This window comes from Sparus aurata, chromosome 12 (assembly GCF_900880675.1).
Source record: "Sparus aurata chromosome 12, fSpaAur1.1, whole genome shotgun sequence".
Classification (NCBI taxonomy): domain Eukaryota; kingdom Metazoa; phylum Chordata; class Actinopteri; order Spariformes; family Sparidae; genus Sparus; species Sparus aurata.
Genome location: NC_044198.1, coordinates 28,202,086 through 28,223,001, shown reverse-complemented (window position 1 = coordinate 28,223,001; position 20,916 = coordinate 28,202,086). Strand labels below are relative to the sequence as shown.

General features: G+C 42.7%; 1 protein-coding gene across 1 annotated transcript; it reads left to right on the top strand.

Annotated features, from left to right (window-relative positions):
- The first annotated feature begins 1,528 nt into the window (after positions 1 to 1,528).
- On the top strand, positions 1,529 to 16,798 carry LOC115592290 (fibroblast growth factor receptor 1-A-like). Its single transcript, XM_030434892.1, has 17 exons — positions 1,529 to 1,942; positions 7,483 to 7,630; positions 10,731 to 10,832; positions 10,924 to 11,096; positions 11,181 to 11,304; positions 11,520 to 11,710; positions 12,686 to 12,830; positions 12,923 to 13,113; positions 13,386 to 13,531; positions 13,630 to 13,751; positions 13,976 to 14,086; positions 14,180 to 14,370; positions 14,878 to 15,000; positions 15,089 to 15,159; positions 15,427 to 15,564; positions 16,036 to 16,141; positions 16,477 to 16,798. Exons 2-17 carry the CDS (start codon positions 7,522 to 7,524, stop codon positions 16,558 to 16,560), a joined length of 2,127 nt encoding a protein of 708 aa, XP_030290752.1. The 5' UTR covers positions 1,529 to 1,942; positions 7,483 to 7,521; the 3' UTR covers positions 16,561 to 16,798.
- Positions 16,799 to 20,916: the final 4,118 nt, after the last annotated feature.

Below are 20,916 nucleotides of genomic sequence, written 5' to 3'. Positions count from 1 at the left end.
GTTCATGATAACACACACATCTTGATACAAAGTACACTTTTACTTTACTTCCCCTACTGGTTTTAGTGCTACTTTTAGTAAGTAATCAGATTATTTCTTCCATTCATGTCTTATAAGTCAATATAACAGATAAATCATGACGTTACAGTACTTTTACTCCTAATTTACTGCTAGTACTTAGTACTTAATACTTCAGGTGAGTAAAACATTGTATTTTCCTGTTGTTGCTACATAAAAACACTTATTTCTGTAGTTAGAGTACTTACTTAGAGTTACTTCCCCTGATGTTTTTTACTTTGTGCTATGAGTACTTGTTTTAAAGTAAATAATCAGATTACTTTTTCCATTACTGTAGCTATCCTACAGGTGAGTGAACCGTTGTATTTGTTTGTTGTTCTGACATAGAAACACTGATTTGTGCAGCTGCAGCTCTCAGTTACTTCCCCCACTGGTGCTGCTTTTACTAAGTAATCAGATTACTTCTTCCACTCATGTAAATACCCTTCTGTTATAAGTCAATATAACAGATACATCTTGAAGTTACAGTACTGTTTCGTGTCTTTCCTCCACTGGTTTGTACAGAGTGTACTTTTGCTTCTTCAGGTGAGTGAAACATTGTGTTTTCCTTCTGTTGCTCCATGAAAACACTTATTTTTGCAGTTTTGGAGTACTTAGTTACTTTTCTCCACTGCTTTTTAGTTCTGCTTTAAGTTAGTAATCATATTGCTTTTTCCATTCATGTGTTACAAGTCAATATAACAGATACATTTTAAGTTACAGTACTTTTACTCCTAACATCAGTGTGAATACTTCTTCAGGTGAGTGAAACACTGTGTTTTCTTGTTGTTGCTACACAAAAACACTTATTTTTGTAGTTTTGGAGTACTTAGTTACTTCCCCACATTGGTTTTTAGTGTACTATGAGTACATTTTCTAACTAATCAGATTACTTCTTCCATTCATGTAAATATCCCTCTGTTATAAGTTCATGATAACACACACACCTTGACACAAAGTACACTTTTACTTTACTTCCCCCAATGGTTTTAGTGCCACTTTTAGTAAGTAATCAGATTACATCTTCCGTTCATGTAAATACCCTTCTGTTATAAGTCAATGTAACAGATACATCTTGAAGTTACAGTACTGTTTAGTGTCTTTCCTCCACTGGTTTGTACAGAGTGTACTTTTGCTTCCTCAGGTGAGTGAAACATTGTGTTTTCCTTCTGTTGCTACACAAAAACACTGATTTGTGTAGTTGCAGTACTTCGTTACTTCCCCCCACTGGTTTCATTCAGCCTGCTGTGAGTACTTTTACTCAAGTACAGGACGAGATTACCTGCTGATCCCTGAACAAACCTCAGGGAGCGACTGGAGACAAATGATCCTCTGCAGGGCTGCACAGCAGGAATCTGCAGGAGAGGAAATCCTCTCCCTTCCTGCTCCCGCGAGACAAAGAGGAGGGGGAGGTGACACACACACACACACACTCTCTCTCTCTCTCTCACACACACACACACACACACACACACTCTCTCTCTCTCACACACACACACACACACACAGGCAGGATTGCGCCACTCGGACGGATAATGGAGTGAATGAATCGATGACACGGAGGTATTAATCGAGTTGCTGGTGAGCTGTTGGGCTGCGTGTCGGAGGGAACTCCCCCCTGGAGGCGGTTCTTCTCCTGCGGACTGCGGACGGAGTCAACACCGTCAATGAGATCCAGTTTTCCCACGTTTTCCTCTCCGGGAACGCAGGAGCTCGTTCGGAGTTACACCGCCGAGGTTCCGGGTCCGTTCGTAGGGATGATCGAGTCGTTTAAACACGCTGGTACCAGAGTTTAGATTCTGGAGCTGAAGAGTCCGGAGAACATTCCAAAGCTAACGTTTGATTCGACTTCACGTCCTGCGGGTCGAGCAGCTAACGGAACCAGGTGAGGCTCTTCACCTCTGAATGTACCGTCCCGACTCCGAACTGTTGTTTTACTGTTCGCTGCTTTTCTTCTCTGAAACAAAGAAGTTTATTGAAGCTGTGTGTTTGTTTGTGCGACACTAGAAGTTATTTCTGTTCTCTCCGGTGGGAAAAGTTTTCGGACTCATTAACGCTCGGCTAATTAAGTAACGTGAGCTAGCTAACGTTAAGTTAACGGTTAGCTAAAGTAAGTCATTAAAAAAAACACTTTATCACTAATAATGTTGTCTTAGCTAAATGTATTTACAAGGATATTTTTGCAACACGTCTTTCTAAATATATTTAACGTTAGCTAAGACAACGTTATTAATGATTAAGTGATTTTTAATGACTCGGCTGATTAAGTAACGTGAGCTAGCTAAGTTAACGGTTAGCTAAAGTAAAGCTACGTTAAAGTAAATCATTAAAAAAATCACTTAATCACTAATAATGTCGTGTTAGCTAAATGTATTAACAAGCACATGTTGTAAAAATGTCTCATGCGAGTTTTAACTGTGTATCTTTATATAGTATTTAACTTCTAACCGCATATTAACCTGGTTTAATCGTTTATAACACGCTACTGCTTAACAATGAAGGTATGCTAGCACAAAGCTAGCGGTGAAAGTACTCCTAAGTTACCAGTAATCCTGCACTGAAAGGGTTGTTCAGGTAAAAGTACATTAGTATCTTTAGGGAAATGTACTTTAAGTACAAAAAGTAAAGGTACACAATGCAGGAAATGTCTAATCTGAGTGTAACATCCACTATATTATTAGTTTATTATACTTTAATAACATTTCACTGTTGTTGTTAGCAGAGACTGGTCACATGGTTGGAAGAGAATAGGTAGAAGAAGTAGAAATACTACACAATGAAAATACTCCATTACAATTGAGAGTGCAGCATGGTATGAAAGTATATCAGCAGAATGTACTTAAAGTATCAGAAGTGATAGTACACAAACTGTTTCATGTGAGTTTTACCTTCATATTATTAACCTGGTTTAATCATTTATAGCATGTTGCTACTGTAGTTAGCTGGTGGTAACTGTGCAGAGAAAGACAGAAACAACCCATCCAGATCATTTACCTCTGTAAAAGTATCCTTAACACACTGAAAAAATACTCTATTACATTGATGTAAAAGTATCCCAAGCAAAATGTACTTACAGTAGCAAAAGTTAATGTACACGATGCAGAAAAAGCCTCAAGTGAGTGTTATATCGACTGTTATATGTAATATTAGTAGTTTATTACACATTAATAGCGCGCTACCTGAGTAAATAGCTATAACTACTAACCAGTGATGGAAAATGTACTGTAATAGAAGTATAAGTGCTGCATTTGAAATATTATTGATGTAAAAGTTCGTAGATATTATCAGAAAGGTATCAAAAGTACACAGATAGTGTCATTTGATTACAAGTAATAGTGAGATACACAAATACTTCATTACCAGTCGTCATGTACTGACAGTGTTGTTTAGGTAAAAGTACATAATGCAGTAAAATGTCTGTTCTGAGTGTAATAATCACAGTTATATGTGATATTAGTAGTTTATTACACATTAATAACATGTTACTGCTGTCATCGGTCAGGCTGGAGCTTATTTTGAGTAATTTAATCCCCAACAAAACATCTGTACTTTTACTTTTTGAATGCAGGAAGTTATGTTGTAATAGAGTATTTTCACAGGGAAGTGAAGCTACTTTTTCTTCAGTAACTGATCAGAATACTTACTCATTACTGTAAATACTCTTCAGGTGAGTTAAATTCTGTATTTGTCTGTTGTCAGCTCAGTTTAGTAGCTCCATTTTGTGCTGGTAGCTCCGTTTGTGCTTCATTTTGCTGCCCCGTCACTTCCCAGCAGCCTCGGAGTGGATGGGACTGTTACAGTTGATGGTTACTGTTGCAGCGATCTGACAATAATCTGCCTGTAGGCTGTTAAATCACCAGCACTCGTGGTGTCTGACGCTGGACGGATGAAATATGTGGAGTGTGTGTGAGGAGTCTGACTCACGTTTCCACTCCTGCAGTACAAACACCTCCAGACCAATCGTCTAAATATATTATTCATTTATTCTTATTCATACATCCGTCTCCTGGGCCTTCACCTCCCTTCACTTCCCCCTGACTGCTTTTTTATCCACCATGCTCCTTTAAATAAACTCTCCGTGAGGTTTACAGCCTTCTACCACCAAATCAGCAGGGTCTCTCTTCCTGTTGGGCTCGCTGGATGTTGTTTTTCAGCTCGGATGGATGGATGAATGCATGGATGCGTGGCTGGCTGGGTGGTGTTGGATCAGTAGTTGGTGTGTTAGTATGACAAGTATTCAAAGCTGCCGGCCTGCTGCAGAATCTGGTGTGTAGGTGAAGGCTTCAGCACGGGAAGTTTACCAGAGAGGGGAAAGCACAGGGAGAGAAGTTAGAGAGGAATACAGCAGAGTTAGAGAGGATTACATGTGTAACTTGTGAAGCATTTTTACTGTTTTCAGTGTGAGTCTGTGTGCAGATGGTGTCTTCATGCTCACACAAATATCTGATCACATAAAAGTTAAATGTAAATGCATCTGAGCAGAGTTTTGAGTTAGTCGTGTGACGGTTCAAACCACCTCTGGAGGAGGTTTGAGAGTCTGTATAGCCAGATGTTGAAACGGTTTAAATGCATCTGTAATCCTTCGTCTACGTCAGTGAGCAGTCTGTGGAAATATCCTCTGACTGTCTGATGTGCTTATTACGTCCATTATCTGTGTCAGAAATTCCCATTGGTCATTTATTTAATAGCTGACAACACATCGATTCCTCAATTAGTCGTTGCTGATAGTTTGTTTTGGCACTCAATGAAGCAACAAGCGCCATATTTCCATCGTATCTGCCGGCCCGGCTCTGCCCGCTTTGACTCGGTGTGGCAGGGATTTGCATTTCCACCTCGACTGGGCTGCCGGCTTCAAGGTGTGTCTTGAATCAACGCTAAGAAAGTGTCTCCGCTTATACAGTTACAGACACGTTTCATTTCCTATAACTTCATCAAAATCTCCACTACATGCTTCTGTCAGAAATGTTATAATCATATTCGAGGGATCACTGCGAGGGATCACAGTTGTTTATCGATATCAGAAGTTTTGACGCCCTGATAGCAAGTAAAACTGTCAAACATGTGCGTCTTTTTACAGATCAAACAATTAGTCATTTAGTTGAAGTAGCCGGCAGATAAACTGATGATATAAAATAATCTTTAGTTTTGGCGTGAGACAGGATGTGTGGTGAGCAGACCGCTCAAATGTTTCTCTTCTGTCCTGATATTTTCTCACTTATCGTCTGAGGTTTATACCTGTGATGAGCTGCGTCCATCCCTTCATTGTGATGCAGTGTGTTGTGTCTGAATGTGTGTTTGCTGTTTATGATTGTGTGCAGGAGGGAGAACTCTGTATCACTCTGAGTGCTTTCTGATGAGCTCTTCACATCTGAGCCAGTTTGTAAAACAAGTTGTCAACATAAAGTTTGTGTGCAGCACATAAAACTCTTTAATGCTCACAAAAAGCTTCATTAATTTAAGAGACCGCTGGCGTCCAAGCGCTTGCTCCGTGTGTGTGTGTGTGTAACATATTAATTATGTCACCGTAAAGCTGACACGCTTTTATGCTCATCATACGCAGCGCCGCCGCCCTCGACCACATGCCCTGCTCACATGTTGGTGTGCAGCGTGAAGCTGCAGGACAGACTCTGCGTCCTCTGTAACGTCGGCCAATCAGAGCTGGACAGAACAGGCTGAGGGTTCAGTGATGGCAGCCAACCAGTGTCCATCTCTTTAACGAGGCTCATTAGATGATGAGTGTCCTACTGCAGTTAATGTCCTTTATTACTCCTTCAGTGTTCATGTCGTCATCTATCAGAAGTTAACTTCTCCTCCACAGTCAGACTGTTCAGTCTGCCGCTCGTCTTCTGTCTTCTGTAGGAATGTAGACAAGGTTTGTGTAAAAACATCAGAGACGCCACAAAGTCCTGACTGTAAGTGGAAATGTTCAGGATTTAGAAATAATTATTATATAACATGACACAGTGATGATGCTAACTGAGACTAAAGGACGTGAGCTGTACAGGTAGAGCTGTAATTAACTGTGTGAAAAAGTAATGTTGGGATTTAAAAGGTCACACTAGCACGCGTGGAAAAGTAATGCTGGGAATTAAAACAGTAAAGTAAAGCGTGATGAAGAAATGATACTGGCTTTAAGAAACAAATTTAACATGAGTAAAAAGTTAGCATGTAAAAATAGGAAATGGTGCCGTTTGAAAACAAGTTAGCATCACTGAAAAAGTACTGTTAGCATTTTAAAAGTAATATTAGCATTAATACAGTGAAGTTGGGAAGTTAGACAAAGTGATTAGTGTGTTAGTTTAATAAACACACTGTTGGCATTTTGAAAAGGTCACATGAATGTTAAAGTCATGTTAGTATTGAGAAATAGAAACATCCATGTTGCCATCGATCAGGGAAATAATCAGCAGATTAACTGAAGATAATAATTATATTTAGGTCACATTAATAAAAGACAGGAGCTGATGTTCTGTTGTCTTGTTTGGGTTCTCCGTCGTTGTTTGTCTCTCAGACAGAGTTAATGTATTTACCGGAGCTGTTTCACACCTTCACGGTGACACATGCAGCAAATGGTGCTGGTGTTTGTCTTAGGCAGCATCTGTCTCTGTGTGAGTTACTGCTGCTCTGTTTTGTTTGACACTCGGCAGATATTTAGTAGTCACAGGTGAGCTGGAGGGGGAGGAGGAGGTGACTGCGGGTGTCAAAGGTTTACGAGTCCACATCATCACGTCCTCACCTGCTCTGAGAAACAGCTGCAGGAGTGTGAACAGAAACAGATCCTGCTGCTGGTTCTGTTTGTTTTAATGTCATTTTCTCAGCAGCCAGTGAGTCTCATTCAGTCCACTGCATGCAGAGAGCCAGACGTGTTCACCATTTGTTACCTTTCTTTGTTTTGTTCTCTGTTTTCGTGTGTGAAAATTGAGCAGAGACGGATGTGAAGACTGTCTCTTGGTGCGTTCAGTGACATTTAGTCTGTAAATGTCCTCACAGCAGTCAAAACTATAAAACTTACAATGATAAAAAAAACACTGAAATACAGGAAAGTCTCACCTTGGAATGCGTCAGGTGGAGGATTATTGACATGAATGATTTATAAAGATTATAAAACAGAATGACGCAGCTGGAGATGTTTTTGTAAAACCATCAACAAACAAATACCATCCTTTAATTAAAACCGCAGATTATTAAATAGTAACAGTAATCATTAGTTGCAGCTTCACTTCTGTGAGATAAATGAAACCACCGGCTGCCTTGAAGGGAGGAAATCAATGTTGACTGATGGTGTGTTTTGGAAAAATGTCTGCCAGTAACTGAAAGTAAACACAGTTTGCTGTAAATTGTTTAAACGGTGGGAAAAGCGGGAGGGATTCTGAGCGCCTCGTCTTCTTGTGAATCTCATTTCATTGTCTCTCTCCGTCTCTGCAGTGTGGACGTCTCACAGTTACGTTGATGTGTTAGGACACGATGTCTTCCCCTCGCTGCTTCCGGCTGCTGCTGTCCTGCATCCTGCTGGTTCTGCTGGTCCAGGTTCCTTGGGCTCAATCCAGACCGGCCACAGAGGACACAGACACAGGTAAGACGCTTCACAGATGTGTCAGGTCTACTCAGCAGAGCTTAACGAGGAAATATCTAGATGTGGTTTATCTGATTATCACTGCGTCTGGCCTGAATGTGTGTTCAACAATCCAAACAGATCAGATCAAATAAATCTTTATTTGTTTAATTCCTCGTGTAGAATAATCGAGGTTATGGTGCCTTTATTAGCCTGGTGTGACATCTGGACTGTATCTCAGTTAAAAGAAGACAATAGAAGAAAAAAAGGAAAAGTTATTTTTGAAGCATCAGTCACACAGAGCGGTGTTTCCTGTGTACAGTCGCCAGAGAGTGTATTATTAACCCGACAGCAGCCAAATCACTTTTTAATAGACTTTAATTTACTGCAGCTGAGTAAATGTTCTGGAGACGGTCGTCATTATTTCAGCTCAAGTAGAAAATAATACACCTACAAGTAAAAGTCCAGCATTTAACAGTTTACTGTAGTAAAGGAAATGTTATCAACAAAATGGTCTTTAACTGTGTTTTTGCTTAAAGATCTTATAGATTGATTAATGTGTTTGTAGCTGGCAGAGTTAGACGGATCATTAATCATCATCAGTCAGATGTTAGTTATTGCAGATGTCCCAGTGTTGGCCAATATATTCATATCAGTATCCGCCTCAGAAATCTAGTAGTTGTTGTGCTTTACTAAAATTACCAACCTGCTGCATCTCAACAAGACTGTTAATTAGTTAAGTTAGAATTAGAATATAAAAATGTGAATCAACAAAACATAAAAAAGTGATAATGGTTCCGTCCCTCCGCCTCAGTGCACAGATGTTAACCTCACACTGGTGCTGCTGGTGTGTTTGGCCTGGTTTTTAACTGGTGTGTGTGTGTGTGTGTGTGTGTGTGTGTGTGTGTGTGTGTGTGTGTGTTGTTTCCTCGTCTCTTTTGTCTGAGGCCTCTTTCATGTCGGCTCCCAGTCGTGGTCATCGAGCTGTTTTAGACTCTGATTTATATAAAAGCTCATAAAACTTTCCAGTGAGCAAATTTCCTTTAATGGGAAAGTGACTTTTTCAAGGTTTTGGCTGTTTTTGGCTTTGAGGCGTCTGAAACTGGTTAAAGTGAGTTTTGATGGTGTAACCGAGTCTTTGGCTCTCGGGGCGCTGGTTACGGTCTGTGCATCCTGTCCAGACGCAGTAACACAGGAACAGATGCACGCAGTCTGCAGCGTTCAGTCGAGGCAACTCACATGCAAACGTTCATTCTCCTTCCTGCCTGTATGTGTGTGCACGTGCATGTATATAAACCTATATTCTGTGTGTGTGTGTGTGTGTGTGTGTGTGTGTGTTCATGTGTGTGTGTTTTTGGTTCCAACCATCTGGACTCCAGCTGAGTGCCAGTCTATGTGATACTGTTGTTTTTGAGCCTGTAAATTCTTGTTTTTCTCTCAGTCCAGAACACATCAGATTTAGCCTCTCTGCTGCGTAAACAACGCCTGCTTTCAATTTCCCACCTCGCTCTGTTGTATTCTCTCAAACGAACCTTTAAAATCAAACCGCTCTCTGAGACGGAGGATAAAACCAGTTAAATGTTCCTGTAAGTGCCACAAACTCCACTCATTTCTTGTTAAAAAACAAAGCCTCTCTAAAACCAAACCCATCCACCCAGGCACCCTGAACTTTTTATAGACTGTTTGATGTGTTTAACAGAAGCTGCAGATTTACCATAATCCATATTTTCAGCACCACAACACTCAGTTTTTACAGGGATGCCCAGCTTCACATGATTTAAAAGGCTGCTTTGTATTGTGTCCTGTTCACCTTCACTGTGACTCCACAAACAAAGTCAACTCATCTGGGTTCTTTTTGCTTGAGAAGATGAAGGAGAAGTCGAGAAGTTTCAGTCATTTTCAAGCAAACTGTCAAACACAGTCTGCTTCTAGCTTCTTGAATTTGAGGATTTGCTGCTTTTCTTTGTCATTTCTGACAGTAACTGGAGAGTCTTTGTGTTTTGGGCTGTTGGTGTGCAGAGGTGGGAAGTAACAGAGTACAAATACTCCATTACTGTACTCTAGTACAGTATCTGTGAGTATCTGTGTGACTTCTCCTCTCTACATCTGAACTTTCTCCTCCTCACAGCTTCAGAACAGCCTCGTTACTTTAGTTTGATGCATCTGAGGTGAATTCTGGATTATTGTTATTTCCCAGCATCAGCAGACTGATGTGGACCAATCAAAGCACATCACGCACGGCAGACGCAGCGAGACGAGACAAAGACGTAAAAGATGTAAGAAGCCGTAAACAGACAGAGAGGGAGACTGGAATGTGGAGAAAAGGCGTGTTAGTGTCTCGTATCTGCAGAGAGTTTCTGATTTTCTCTCTTTGTTGCTGCTCGGGACGCTTTTTTAACTGTTTATTTTTCAGGGTTATAGTTTAACACAACAAATGATCTATTAATAGAATGATTATAAATTAGAAATGTCCCACACAGGCCATGTAATGGTCAAGACTGCAGGATCGGAGGTTTACATAAATCACCTACAAACCTGAAGTCTTGCAGGGTCGAGATCCAGTCAGACTCCTGTCAGCTAATAAGGCTACTTAGCTCCACAGCTAACTGAGCTACTTACTAACAGCAGCTAGTCACGACTATCAAAGAGTATGTTGCTGCTCAGTTCAGATTTTTTCTACAAGCTACAGCTTTAATGACGAACCCAGCTGCAGCATGTAAACACAGTTTGACTGATTTAAGATATTAAAGTTTTCTTCTCAGTCAGAGAGATTCAAAGTGACTGTAAACACTGTGGAGGAGAAAACACTCAGCGCCCTCCTCACTACTGTGTGTGTGTGTGTGTGTGTGTGTGTGTGTGTGTGTGTGTGTGTGTGTGTGTGTGCTGTTAATGGCCGGGGCAGAGAGGGAGGAGGTCTCTGAAGTTTCAGAAGTGGTTGGGTGTAGCGCTGTGGCGACGGCTCCTGTCTGCTCGGCTGCAGAGCAGGAAGACTTAAAGCCTCGTTCACGGGGGCGGGGTCAGAGGTCAAAGGTTAATCCTCTCACTGGCTTCATTGTCTGAGACTCTGGTCCTGTTAGCACACATCAGCACAGCTTTTTAAAACATCTGACTTGTGTTGCAGCCGACGCAGTTAAATCCTCTGAAGACGAAGAAGACGATGAATCATCGTCAGAGGAAAATAAACTGTCCAATGAACTGTCAACAAGCAACGAGAAACTGCAGTGTAAGCCTCAAACCTCTGCTCGCTCTCTGTTCCTTTAAACATAAATCAGTACAAACACAGACGATTGTAATCATGATGTTTACCTCGTTAGCGATGGCGCCTCAGTGGGTGATGCCAGAGAAGATGGAGAAGCAGCTCCACGCCGTTCCTGCCAGCAGGACCGTGAAGTTTCGATGTCAGGCGGTTGGAAATCCCGTTCCCTCGCTGCGCTGGTACAAGAACGGGAAAGAGTTCAGGAAGGACCAACGGATCGGAGGCTTCAAGGTTTGTTTCTGATCGTTCCTGTGAAGACAAACAACAGAAACCCAAACAGATGTTTTAATGAGATTTTTGTCCTCAATCTTTCAGATCCGAGACCACATGTGGACCCTGATCATGGAGTCAGTGGTTCCGTCGGATAAAGGGAACTACACCTGCGTGGTGGAGAACGAACACGGGAGTCTCAAACACACCTACCTGCTGGATGTCGTCGGTAAGAAATCCAACATGATTTAAACTTGTGTGTTTTTAATTAATCCGTTTGTGTTTTGTTCTCAGTAATGTTAGAAAATAATGTTGATTTTATTACTACAAACAGAAAATCGATTTTTAATGCATTTTTAAACATAAAATATCAGAATTTATAGATCTTATAGAAAATAATGCTGGTTCTCTGTTGGTCAACATGTGTGAAACTCTCTGTTCCAGAGCGTTCTCCTCACAGACCCATCCTGCAGGCCGGGCTGCCAGCTAACCAAACCGCAGTCGTCGGCAGCGACGTGGCGTTCGTGTGTCGAGTGTTCAGCGACCCGCAGCCGCACATCCAGTGGCTCAAACACATCACGGTCAACGGCAGCAGAGAGGGACCGGACGGACACCCGTACGTCCTCGTCCTCAAGGTCTGTGTGAACACGTCACTGTTTGTATGGAAACTTAACTTAGATTCACTACAAACAGCTGACAGGTGGAGCTGTAGTGGAGCTGTACCTTTCTTACATCATTAATCTGCCGATTCATTCACCCACAAACAAAAGTTCAGTCATTATCTCCTCACCTCCTGATGGAAAGTCCGGGGAAGTTCCAGAGATCTCTGATCTGAAAATAAGTTATTTTCACTAAAGTCCTCACTGAAGCTGTTATGCTGAATGTGTTAGCATGCATATATCTATATATGAATATATATAAATATACATAAATATATGGTTTAGCATCTAAAACTTCTTGATTGATTTTATGTTTGTGATGTTAGATTTTCCTCAAGATTCAGTGGTGCAATTTAAAAAAAGATATACATTCAAACTGAAAGATGGATTTAATTATAGATGCTGAAGTATTATTTTAAAATGTGGTCAAATACTCTTCTACAATATAAGATGTAACATATATACAACATGAGCCGTCCCTCAGACGTCCTCCCTCAGTCAGTAGATGACGACATGTAAGAGGTCTGCTGTGAGTCTCTGGCACTGACGTGACGTGGATGTTGCTGGCGGTGGTTGAGTCAGTCTCTGCGTGTCACGACTCTGGTCTCATTTCTCTGACAGAACGAGTTCAAACCACATCTGTGATGTTTCACTTCATCCTGATCAAAGACGCTCGGCCGTGTGGTCTGTTGTGTCTGGCGTGAGGCCAGCAGCACGTATCATTATGAAAGTCTGACGGTGGAAGAACCAGTTTAAAACTGAATCTCAGTTCAATTACTTGTTCTGAACTATAAATGTTCCCTTCAGTTATGTACAGTCGTTTGATCTGCTTATTAGTCTTGTATTAATTTGTCTTATTCTATTTGACACTTCACTGTTTTAGCGCGTGTATCTGAGGAAACGTCCTTCAGAGGAACTAATGTGGGTTTAATTCTTCACATTTCTCCTCAGACTGCAGGTTTGAACACAACAGATAAAGAAATGGAGGTTTTGACTCTGAAGAACGTCTCTCTGCACGATTCTGGCGAGTACACCTGCCTGGCAGGAAACTCTATCGGAGTGTCTCATCACTCTGCGTGGCTCACCGTGGTTGACGGTACGTCAGAGTTCAGAGTTCATTCTGCAGGAATGATCGACAGTTTCACGATGACGCTGACAGTTAGTCTGCTCTGACGTCTCTCTCCTCAGACCTGCCTCCCTCCCCGCTGCCCTCTCAGACGTACCTGGAGATCTTCATTTATTGCCTCGGGTTCTTCATCATCGTCATTCTCACAGCCACAGCCGTCATCTGCAGACTCTGCTGCGCCCCGAAGAAGAGCGACTTCAACAGCCAGTTAGCCGTCCAGAAACTGGCCAAGAGCATCCCTCTGAGGAGACAGGTGAGGTTCTGTGTTGATGTCATCTGTGATCGAGACGAGGAAAGATGTGGTTGATTTGGAGAAGAGAACTTCAGAAAGCGGTCTTGGACCGATCTGGAGTATTACAACACCTTATTCTGTTTATTCAGAGAAAACTGATTTGGGTTCGGAGGACATTTCCCCTTAAACTGAACTTATGTTAAACTCCACAACACATTCACACTAACAGGAAGATGTAAGATAGAACAGATCAGCTCTTCCTCCGCGCTCACAGCTTCTCTGTCCGCCTGCAGGTGTCAGTCGAGTCCTCGTCCTCTCTTCACTCTGGAATGTGTCTGATGCGACAGTCTCGCCTCTCCAGCGCCGCCACCACAATCCTGACCGGAGTGTCCGAGTACGAGCTCCCCTACGATCCCGCCTGGGAGCTGTCTCGGGACAGGTACGAGTCCGACGACAGCCTGTCTCACTGCTCTCTCAGTTTAAACTCACGGTTTTGTGACCACGAGTGTTTCTGATGTGTCTGTGTGTCGTCCTCAGGCTGACTCTGGGGAAGCCTCTGGGTGAAGGATGTTTCGGTCAGGTTGTTCTGGCCGAAGCTGTCGGAGTCGACAAAAACAAACCAACACGCCTCACAAAGGTAGCGGTGAAGATGCTCAAAGGTGAGGACGACTTTCTGAACTTTGTAAAATAAATCAAAACACACAAAATGTATCAAACTGATAAATCAACTTTCAGAATAGATGAATAACTTTTGATCCACCTTCAGTTCATCCAGCTTTCACCTTCAGCCTTTTCTCTTTCCTCTTCCATATAAAACAGTTAAAGAGATGTAAATATGTTGTGATAACGTGAAACTAAAGTTCTGTGGTCTTGTTGTGTTCAGCCGACGCCACAGAGAAGGATCTGTCCGACCTGATCTCTGAGATGGAGATGATGAAGATGATCGGGAAACACAAGAACATCATCAACCTGCTGGGAGCGTGCACTCAGGACGGTGAGTGTGTGCGTCATGTGTGACGTCTGTTAGCACTGCTGTGTGTCGTACGGATGTTAAAGCTGACACCTCCACCTGCTGTGTCTCCGTCAGGCCCTCTGTATGTGGTGGTGGAGTACGCCTCTCAGGGGAACCTGAGGGAGTACCTCCGGGCTCGCCGGCCCGTCGGGTTGGAGTACTGGAGCGGCTCCAGGGAGGTTTCTCTGGGCAGCGTGGAGGTGATGGAGCTGGTGTCGGCTGCCTACCAGGTGGCCCGAGGGATGGCGTACCTCGCCTCGAGGAAGGTCAGTTCACGATCTTATTGGATGATTCTGTAGGACACGGTTCATGTTCAGGTGTGGGGGATTGTATGACTCGTGTCAGAGGTGTCGACCCGAGTCACTGTTGTGATGACTTTACAGAAAATGAACTTGGCTTTAAAAAGAATGATTCATCCAAAAATTTTACATCAGTCATTCAAATCAGGTGAAGTGTCGTAACAGAACAGTTCTGGAGCTTCACAGTAAAACAGCATTAATTGCAGCGTTCTGCTAAACTGAAGCAGCTGAGACTTGATTTAAAACAGAGAAACAACCAGAGAAACATCAGATGACTCCATGCAGCTCGTCTGCTGTGATCACAGTCTGCAGGAGCCTCGAGATCGAGACGTTAATTAAACATAATGTCCAGTCGAGCTGGTGCAGCCACTTCAGACACGGTCCACGCTAACAGCTGTTGGGTTGGGTTTCGATCTCTTCTGGGTCTCAGAGACAGGCCCTGGATCTGTTCTGACTCTCCTCTCTGTCCTTCAGTGTATTCACAGAGACCTGGCAGCCAGAAACGTGCTGGTCACTGAAGACAACGTGATGAAGATCGCTGACTTCGGTCTGGCTCGAGACGTCCACCACATCGACTACTACAAGAAGACCACTAACGTAAGACACACACTTCAGTAACAGACTGAACATCAGTGTTAGTGTGATTTCATGAGGATTGTTCTGACGGGTACTTAATGTTCTGCAGGGTCGTCTGCCGGTCAAGTGGATGGCACCAGAAGCTTTGTTCGACCGCGTCTACACACACCAGAGTGATGTGTGAGTTTTAACACTTTTCTGTCAGTTATATTTTCTTTTGTGTCGTTTCTATGTAATTGCTGATAAATCAAATTAAGAAAAAGTGCAAACAATAATGTAAGTAGCTAAACTCAGTAAATGTGTTTGTGATGCTGTTTTAAACAATTATAACAAACTCCTAAGACTTTATTAACGAGTGCTTATGAACTAAACGTGTCTATTGTGCCAGGATGCTGCACATTCCTTGTGTTAAACTGTTGTGTCGTCTTTGTGCTGCTGCTGCTGCAGGTGGTCGTTTGGAGTCCTGCTGTGGGAAATCTTCACCCTCGGAGGGTCTCCGTACCCCGGAGTCCCTGTGGAGGAGCTCTTCAAGCTGCTGAAGGAGGGACATCGCATGGAGAAACCCTCTGCCTGCACGCAGGATCTGTAAGTTCTTACACAGACAGAGAAATGTAGAACATGGGCCGAATTTACAAGAAGGTCCAAATAATGAAGAACTAGTCAGAGACAAAGTTTCACAAAGGTTATGAAGTGTCTCCAACTCAGCAACTCACTGAATTGCATGTTTTGTAAAGGGAGTTTGTAAATTATTTGTAAAACACAGGTAGCGTCATTAAAATGTTGCCTTCTTTCATAAATTGTGAAATTAGTTGAAACAACGACATAAAAAAAAGATTTGATAAAAATCCTAAAATCTGAAACAGTCGTTGTTTCAGGACTTTTCTTCTGTCCTGTCCCGTTAATCGTCTGACGGCCTCTCAGATTTATCTGGTGCCCCCTCGGGGAGACGAGCGGGGAGTGTTTTGATATTACTGTGGCGTTGCTGTAACTAAGGTAAAAGATCTGAATCCCCCTCCGCCATGTTTCCTGTCTGAACACTGTTTTCTGTTCCTTCAGGTATCTGATGATGAGAGACTGCTGGCACGCCGTCCCATCTCACAGGCCCACTTTCCAACAGCTGGTAGAAGACTTAGACCGCACTCTGTCCCTCATGGCTAACCAGGTAATGTGTTGTTAATATTCACTATAAGTATCAATCAGTTAACTGCATGGATGCAGCACTCACACCTTTAAATCTTCATATTATTTAAGTTAATGATCTCGAATGTCTTGCTTTGTTCACAACCCAAAGAAATATTCAGTTACAACCCTGGAATCAGAATTTATAGATTTTTCTCTGATAATCATAATTGTTGCTGTTTGATTTCATCTTTACAGCTCTAATGTGCACGAGATCCTGGAGAAGTTCTCTGGGACGCTCTGAACTTGGAGTCGTGTTGGTCCTCTAACTGAACTCTGTGAGACTGATCCTCTCTCTCTCTGTTTGTGTCTCTGCAGGAGTACCTGGACTTGGCCGTTCCTCTGGTCCAGTATTCTCAGGTCACCTCCTCTTCCACGCCTCCTTCCTCTAACTCCACATAGGCGTCCTGGGACCAGTTCCCTTCCTGGATCACCTTCATCCCGTTTCCTGTACTGCACGGCCCGAAGGCGGCGGCGGCGGTCCCAGACGAGGCCGGGCGGGGGAGCTCAGACGAGCCGCTTCAACGTCGTCTATCAGCAGCAGCAGCCTGATGTGAAGAACAGCTGGACCGAGCTGGACTCCCCAGCAGGGCCTCAGGAAGCAGCTCTCTCACTCACACACACACACACACACACACACACACACACACACACAGATCTGATTCATTACGGGTGTAAAGACTGAGTTCACCCGCTGAGAGAAGACTGTGAGAGCTGCGTTTGGTTCCTGTTCTGCATTAGTGCTTCACTCCTGTTAATAATAATGTTCTCAGTGTGAATATTGTAAATAATAGTTTGTTATATGGAAGACCAAACTGGACTTATGAGAGAAAAACATAATGGAAAAACTGAATGAATTAAAATACTCAACAAAATGTCAAATTAATCATCGAGAGAAATGTGTAAAAAATAAAAATCACATCCACTTTAAATGTTTGTTTTGATCCATCAGCAGCATCCTCGTCTGTCTGGATGTCATTAATTACTCATTTCTTAAGTTTTTTACTCATTTATTTATTTTCCACTAATATTTATGTGTTTCTCGGTCGGGTTTGGTCCTCGCAGTAATGTCATGATGCCAAAGATGTCTGCCAGTGTTACGGTTCAACATTGCACTTATCCTCCAGCTGCCATTTACAGATAAAGCTTCTCGTTGAATGTGTAAAATAACTGATTTACAGTATTAAAATCTTTTTGACTTTTTACTCCGGGTGAATTGTTTTGATGTGATTGAAGAGACTAAAACTTTGTGTCGTCTGAGCTCTATGTTAGAGACACAGCAGCTGTTGTCTCACAATTCTGAATATTTAAATAATGATTGTCTCATGTGGTCGGGAATCAACCAGAAAAACTAGTTCCGATCGAGCGTTACCCAACCTTTACTCTGTGTGTGTGTGTGTATGAGAGTGTGTGTGTGTGTGTGTGTGTGTGTGAGTGAGAGTGTGTGTGTGTGTGTGTGTGTGTGTGAGGAGTGGCCTTGCAGATGAAGATAAAACATGAGACTCCCACAGGAAGCATCCACTTGTTGAATATGAGTGTGTGTTGTGCAAAAAGAGATGAATTGTGGGAAGAGACGTTTATTTAGGGCCTCTGCACCATCTATCACACTCACACACACACACACCGTCCTGCGACTGGTTTTCTCCTGCAGCAGCGTCTCTTTCCCTCAGAGAGGAAACAGAGAAGATGTTGTGTTTGATTCAGGAGGATCCATACATCATGTCCTTCAGTCTGTGACGTCCTCCTCCCTCTGTAGCCTCTGGCTGACTTCACAAACACACAACTAGTGTGTCTGTGTGTGTGTGTTTTGTTCCAGCATCAAACCGAACTGAATCCGCCTGAGCAGCTTTGGACTTCCCACTGACATTTCTCTGGTTTTCTTCCTGAATGAGGCTCCTGCAGTCACATCTGGAGCTCCAAGTGAATCTGGTTCAGTCGTGCTTCACTAAACTTTTACTGCAACTTTTACTGGAAGAAGTTCTGCACGCTTCTGTTCAACATTATCTATATCAAATACCTCCAACACAAACAATCACACTCTGCGTCAGTCTCAGCATACAAACAGTCTCAATTATAATATAAAAGGTCAAAATGATGAGATATAAGAGAGAAGTCGTTGTGAGAAATCGTCTAAATCAAAAACACAAACAACAAATAATCCCACTCTGTTCTTTGAACTTGTCCTCGCCCACCCCGCTGACTCCCAGCAGCCTGCAGAGACAACACTCCCTGTTCACTCCCTGTGAACACTCTGAACGGAAAAGGGTGGAGAGGAAGTGGATCACCAGCCTGCAGACAGCAGCACCAACTGGTCTGCATGAGAAGTCGTGTTAGTCTTGGTTGCACCGTGACCGGATCAGTAGAAACATCCTCAGACAGCACCGAGCTGCTGGTGGTCCTGACACAGATGTTGCTACCACCTGTTCTCACACCTGATGCTCTGATGCACTCTTTCCCCTCTAACACATTATTTATGTATTCATCTACATATATAAACATATATTTATGAGTTATGTACATTACATCTGTGTGAGTGTAGTTAGAAGTACCCAAAACTCATATTTAAGAAACTAACAGAACTTTTTGCAGTCCAGTCTTCTGTCAGGTCTGTCTGGTGTATTTGGTGTCCTTTGGCGCCAACCAGTGTCTCTGTACGACATTACAGGAGAAGATCTGTTGGACTGTTTTTGTTCTTTCACGGTCTCTTAGAACCATCTGGTGACACTTTACATGTTCCACAGGACCAGAGTTCCTCCTTTAACACTTAAACTGCAGGGAGGAAAACGGAAATACAACAATTAAAGATGGAATGTGAGGAGAACCGGATTCATTTCAGTGAATACATTATTTACATTTTAAGGCATTTATCAGACGCTATTGTGACTTCCAGTAATTCATACATACACACACTGATGATGATGGCTGCCATGCAAATTGTCTACCAGGACATCTTGCCCAAGGACACTTTGACATGCAGACCAGGGCAATCGAACCGGCAACCTTCTGATAACAAGATGTCTCTCTATCCCTTAGCCACATATTTTGACTTGTCAAAATAACTTGAACTCAGCAAAGTAATGAATGTAAAAACAGTGACCATTATCAAACAATTCTTATTTTGCATTGTTTATTTTGGCGCGCTGAAGTTTGCTTGGCTCTGGTTTCCTCTGTGGGTTTTATCAAAAATGTATTTTGGATTATGACAGAAAATAATCTGTATGTCAAACACAAGTTTATGATATTTACAGGTTCTGTTGATCCAGTTAATCTCCACAGATGAACTCCACTCTGTGATGTTTGAAGCTAAATTAACTGTGCAGCAGTAAGAAGCTAATGCTAGGCTACAAACAGACGACATCACGGTCACATGTCTGAAACGTCACCACCACTAAGAGTCTTACTGCACAATTACTATCCAGGTTTTCTATAAACTGATCAATGTACAAGTTGTAAAGTCAGAGTTAGAACAGTGTGTAACTAAAGTGGCCTGTAAAGACGGACTAGTGAGTAGATGAGTCTCCGTGTTCGCTGTAGTGCAGTTCTGGTTTTGCCTGTTTTACTTTGGTTCTGATCTGCAGTTTCTGAGCTGTAGTTTCCCAGTAAACACAGCGACCTCTTCACCTCCTTCCTGGTCTCCTGCTGCTCCTCTCCGTGTCACTCGTCCCCTGGAGCCGGTCTTCACTGTCAGAGTGTCTCTGGGCTGCAGCTGCGACTGACGAAGAGGTCGGTGTGTTTACCGGAGAAACTACAGCTCACAATCTGCTGCATCAGCTCTGTGAGAGAACCTGAAGCAGTGTGAGGACGTTTAATGTCCCCGACAACCTCTGTAGTCTCATTTAGGCCACATTTACACATAGCCGGGTATTTAGAGAAACGAATATTTCCCCCCCACCGTTTTCAATAATAACATTGTGCACACAACTACGTTTTCAAAAAAGTTGGCATTTACATCAACCCGCATAAATATGCTGTCTAGCACCATTATAACTATGCCAAACCTACGGGCGGCAGTATAGGGAGAAGGATAAAGCCACACAAGCCAGTCAGAATCCTCAGAATCGACAACAAGGAATAACATGAGTGACTTCCTGTTCCTTTCAAAACAACAAATATGGCGCGAGGTTCATTTGTGTGGACAGACAGATGGCGCATAATGTGACATTTAAGAACCTAAAACCCTGTTTCTCACAGTTGACACAGCAACACATAACCAGCATTATTAGAAATCTCCACTTTGGCTGGAGTTTTTAGAAATAATTCTGTGATAAAAACAGGGTTTCGTGTAAATGAGGGGCCTAACTGCAGGGAAATATCTGCGTCTTCCCTTGGTGTAAACAGGGCCTTAGATACTTTAGAGACACTGTTTGAACACACAAAGCAGCTTTATAATTAAACATTTCATGATGTCATAGAACAAAATATGTGAACATCTTCAGCCTGTGGTAACCACACACCTTATTTCACACATTTGACTGAAAACAAATCCAAAAATCTCATAGACTTTGAGACGAGGGAACCGGAAGTGCTAAAATGCTAACAAGGCCCCAGGAGGAGCGCCAGGCCAGTTATCCTAGTGGCCGAACTGTGTAATTACATCGCGACGTGACGCACTGTGGCCCAAAATGACTTTTTTCCCGTTAGCATACATTATGAAAGGAGCAGCTGTTAAACATGACCCGTCTCACAGTCCGAACCTGTCCTCAGGTCCAATAACATGTGGAAAGTTTAGCAGAGCCGCACGATTAAGGTTTGTTAGCC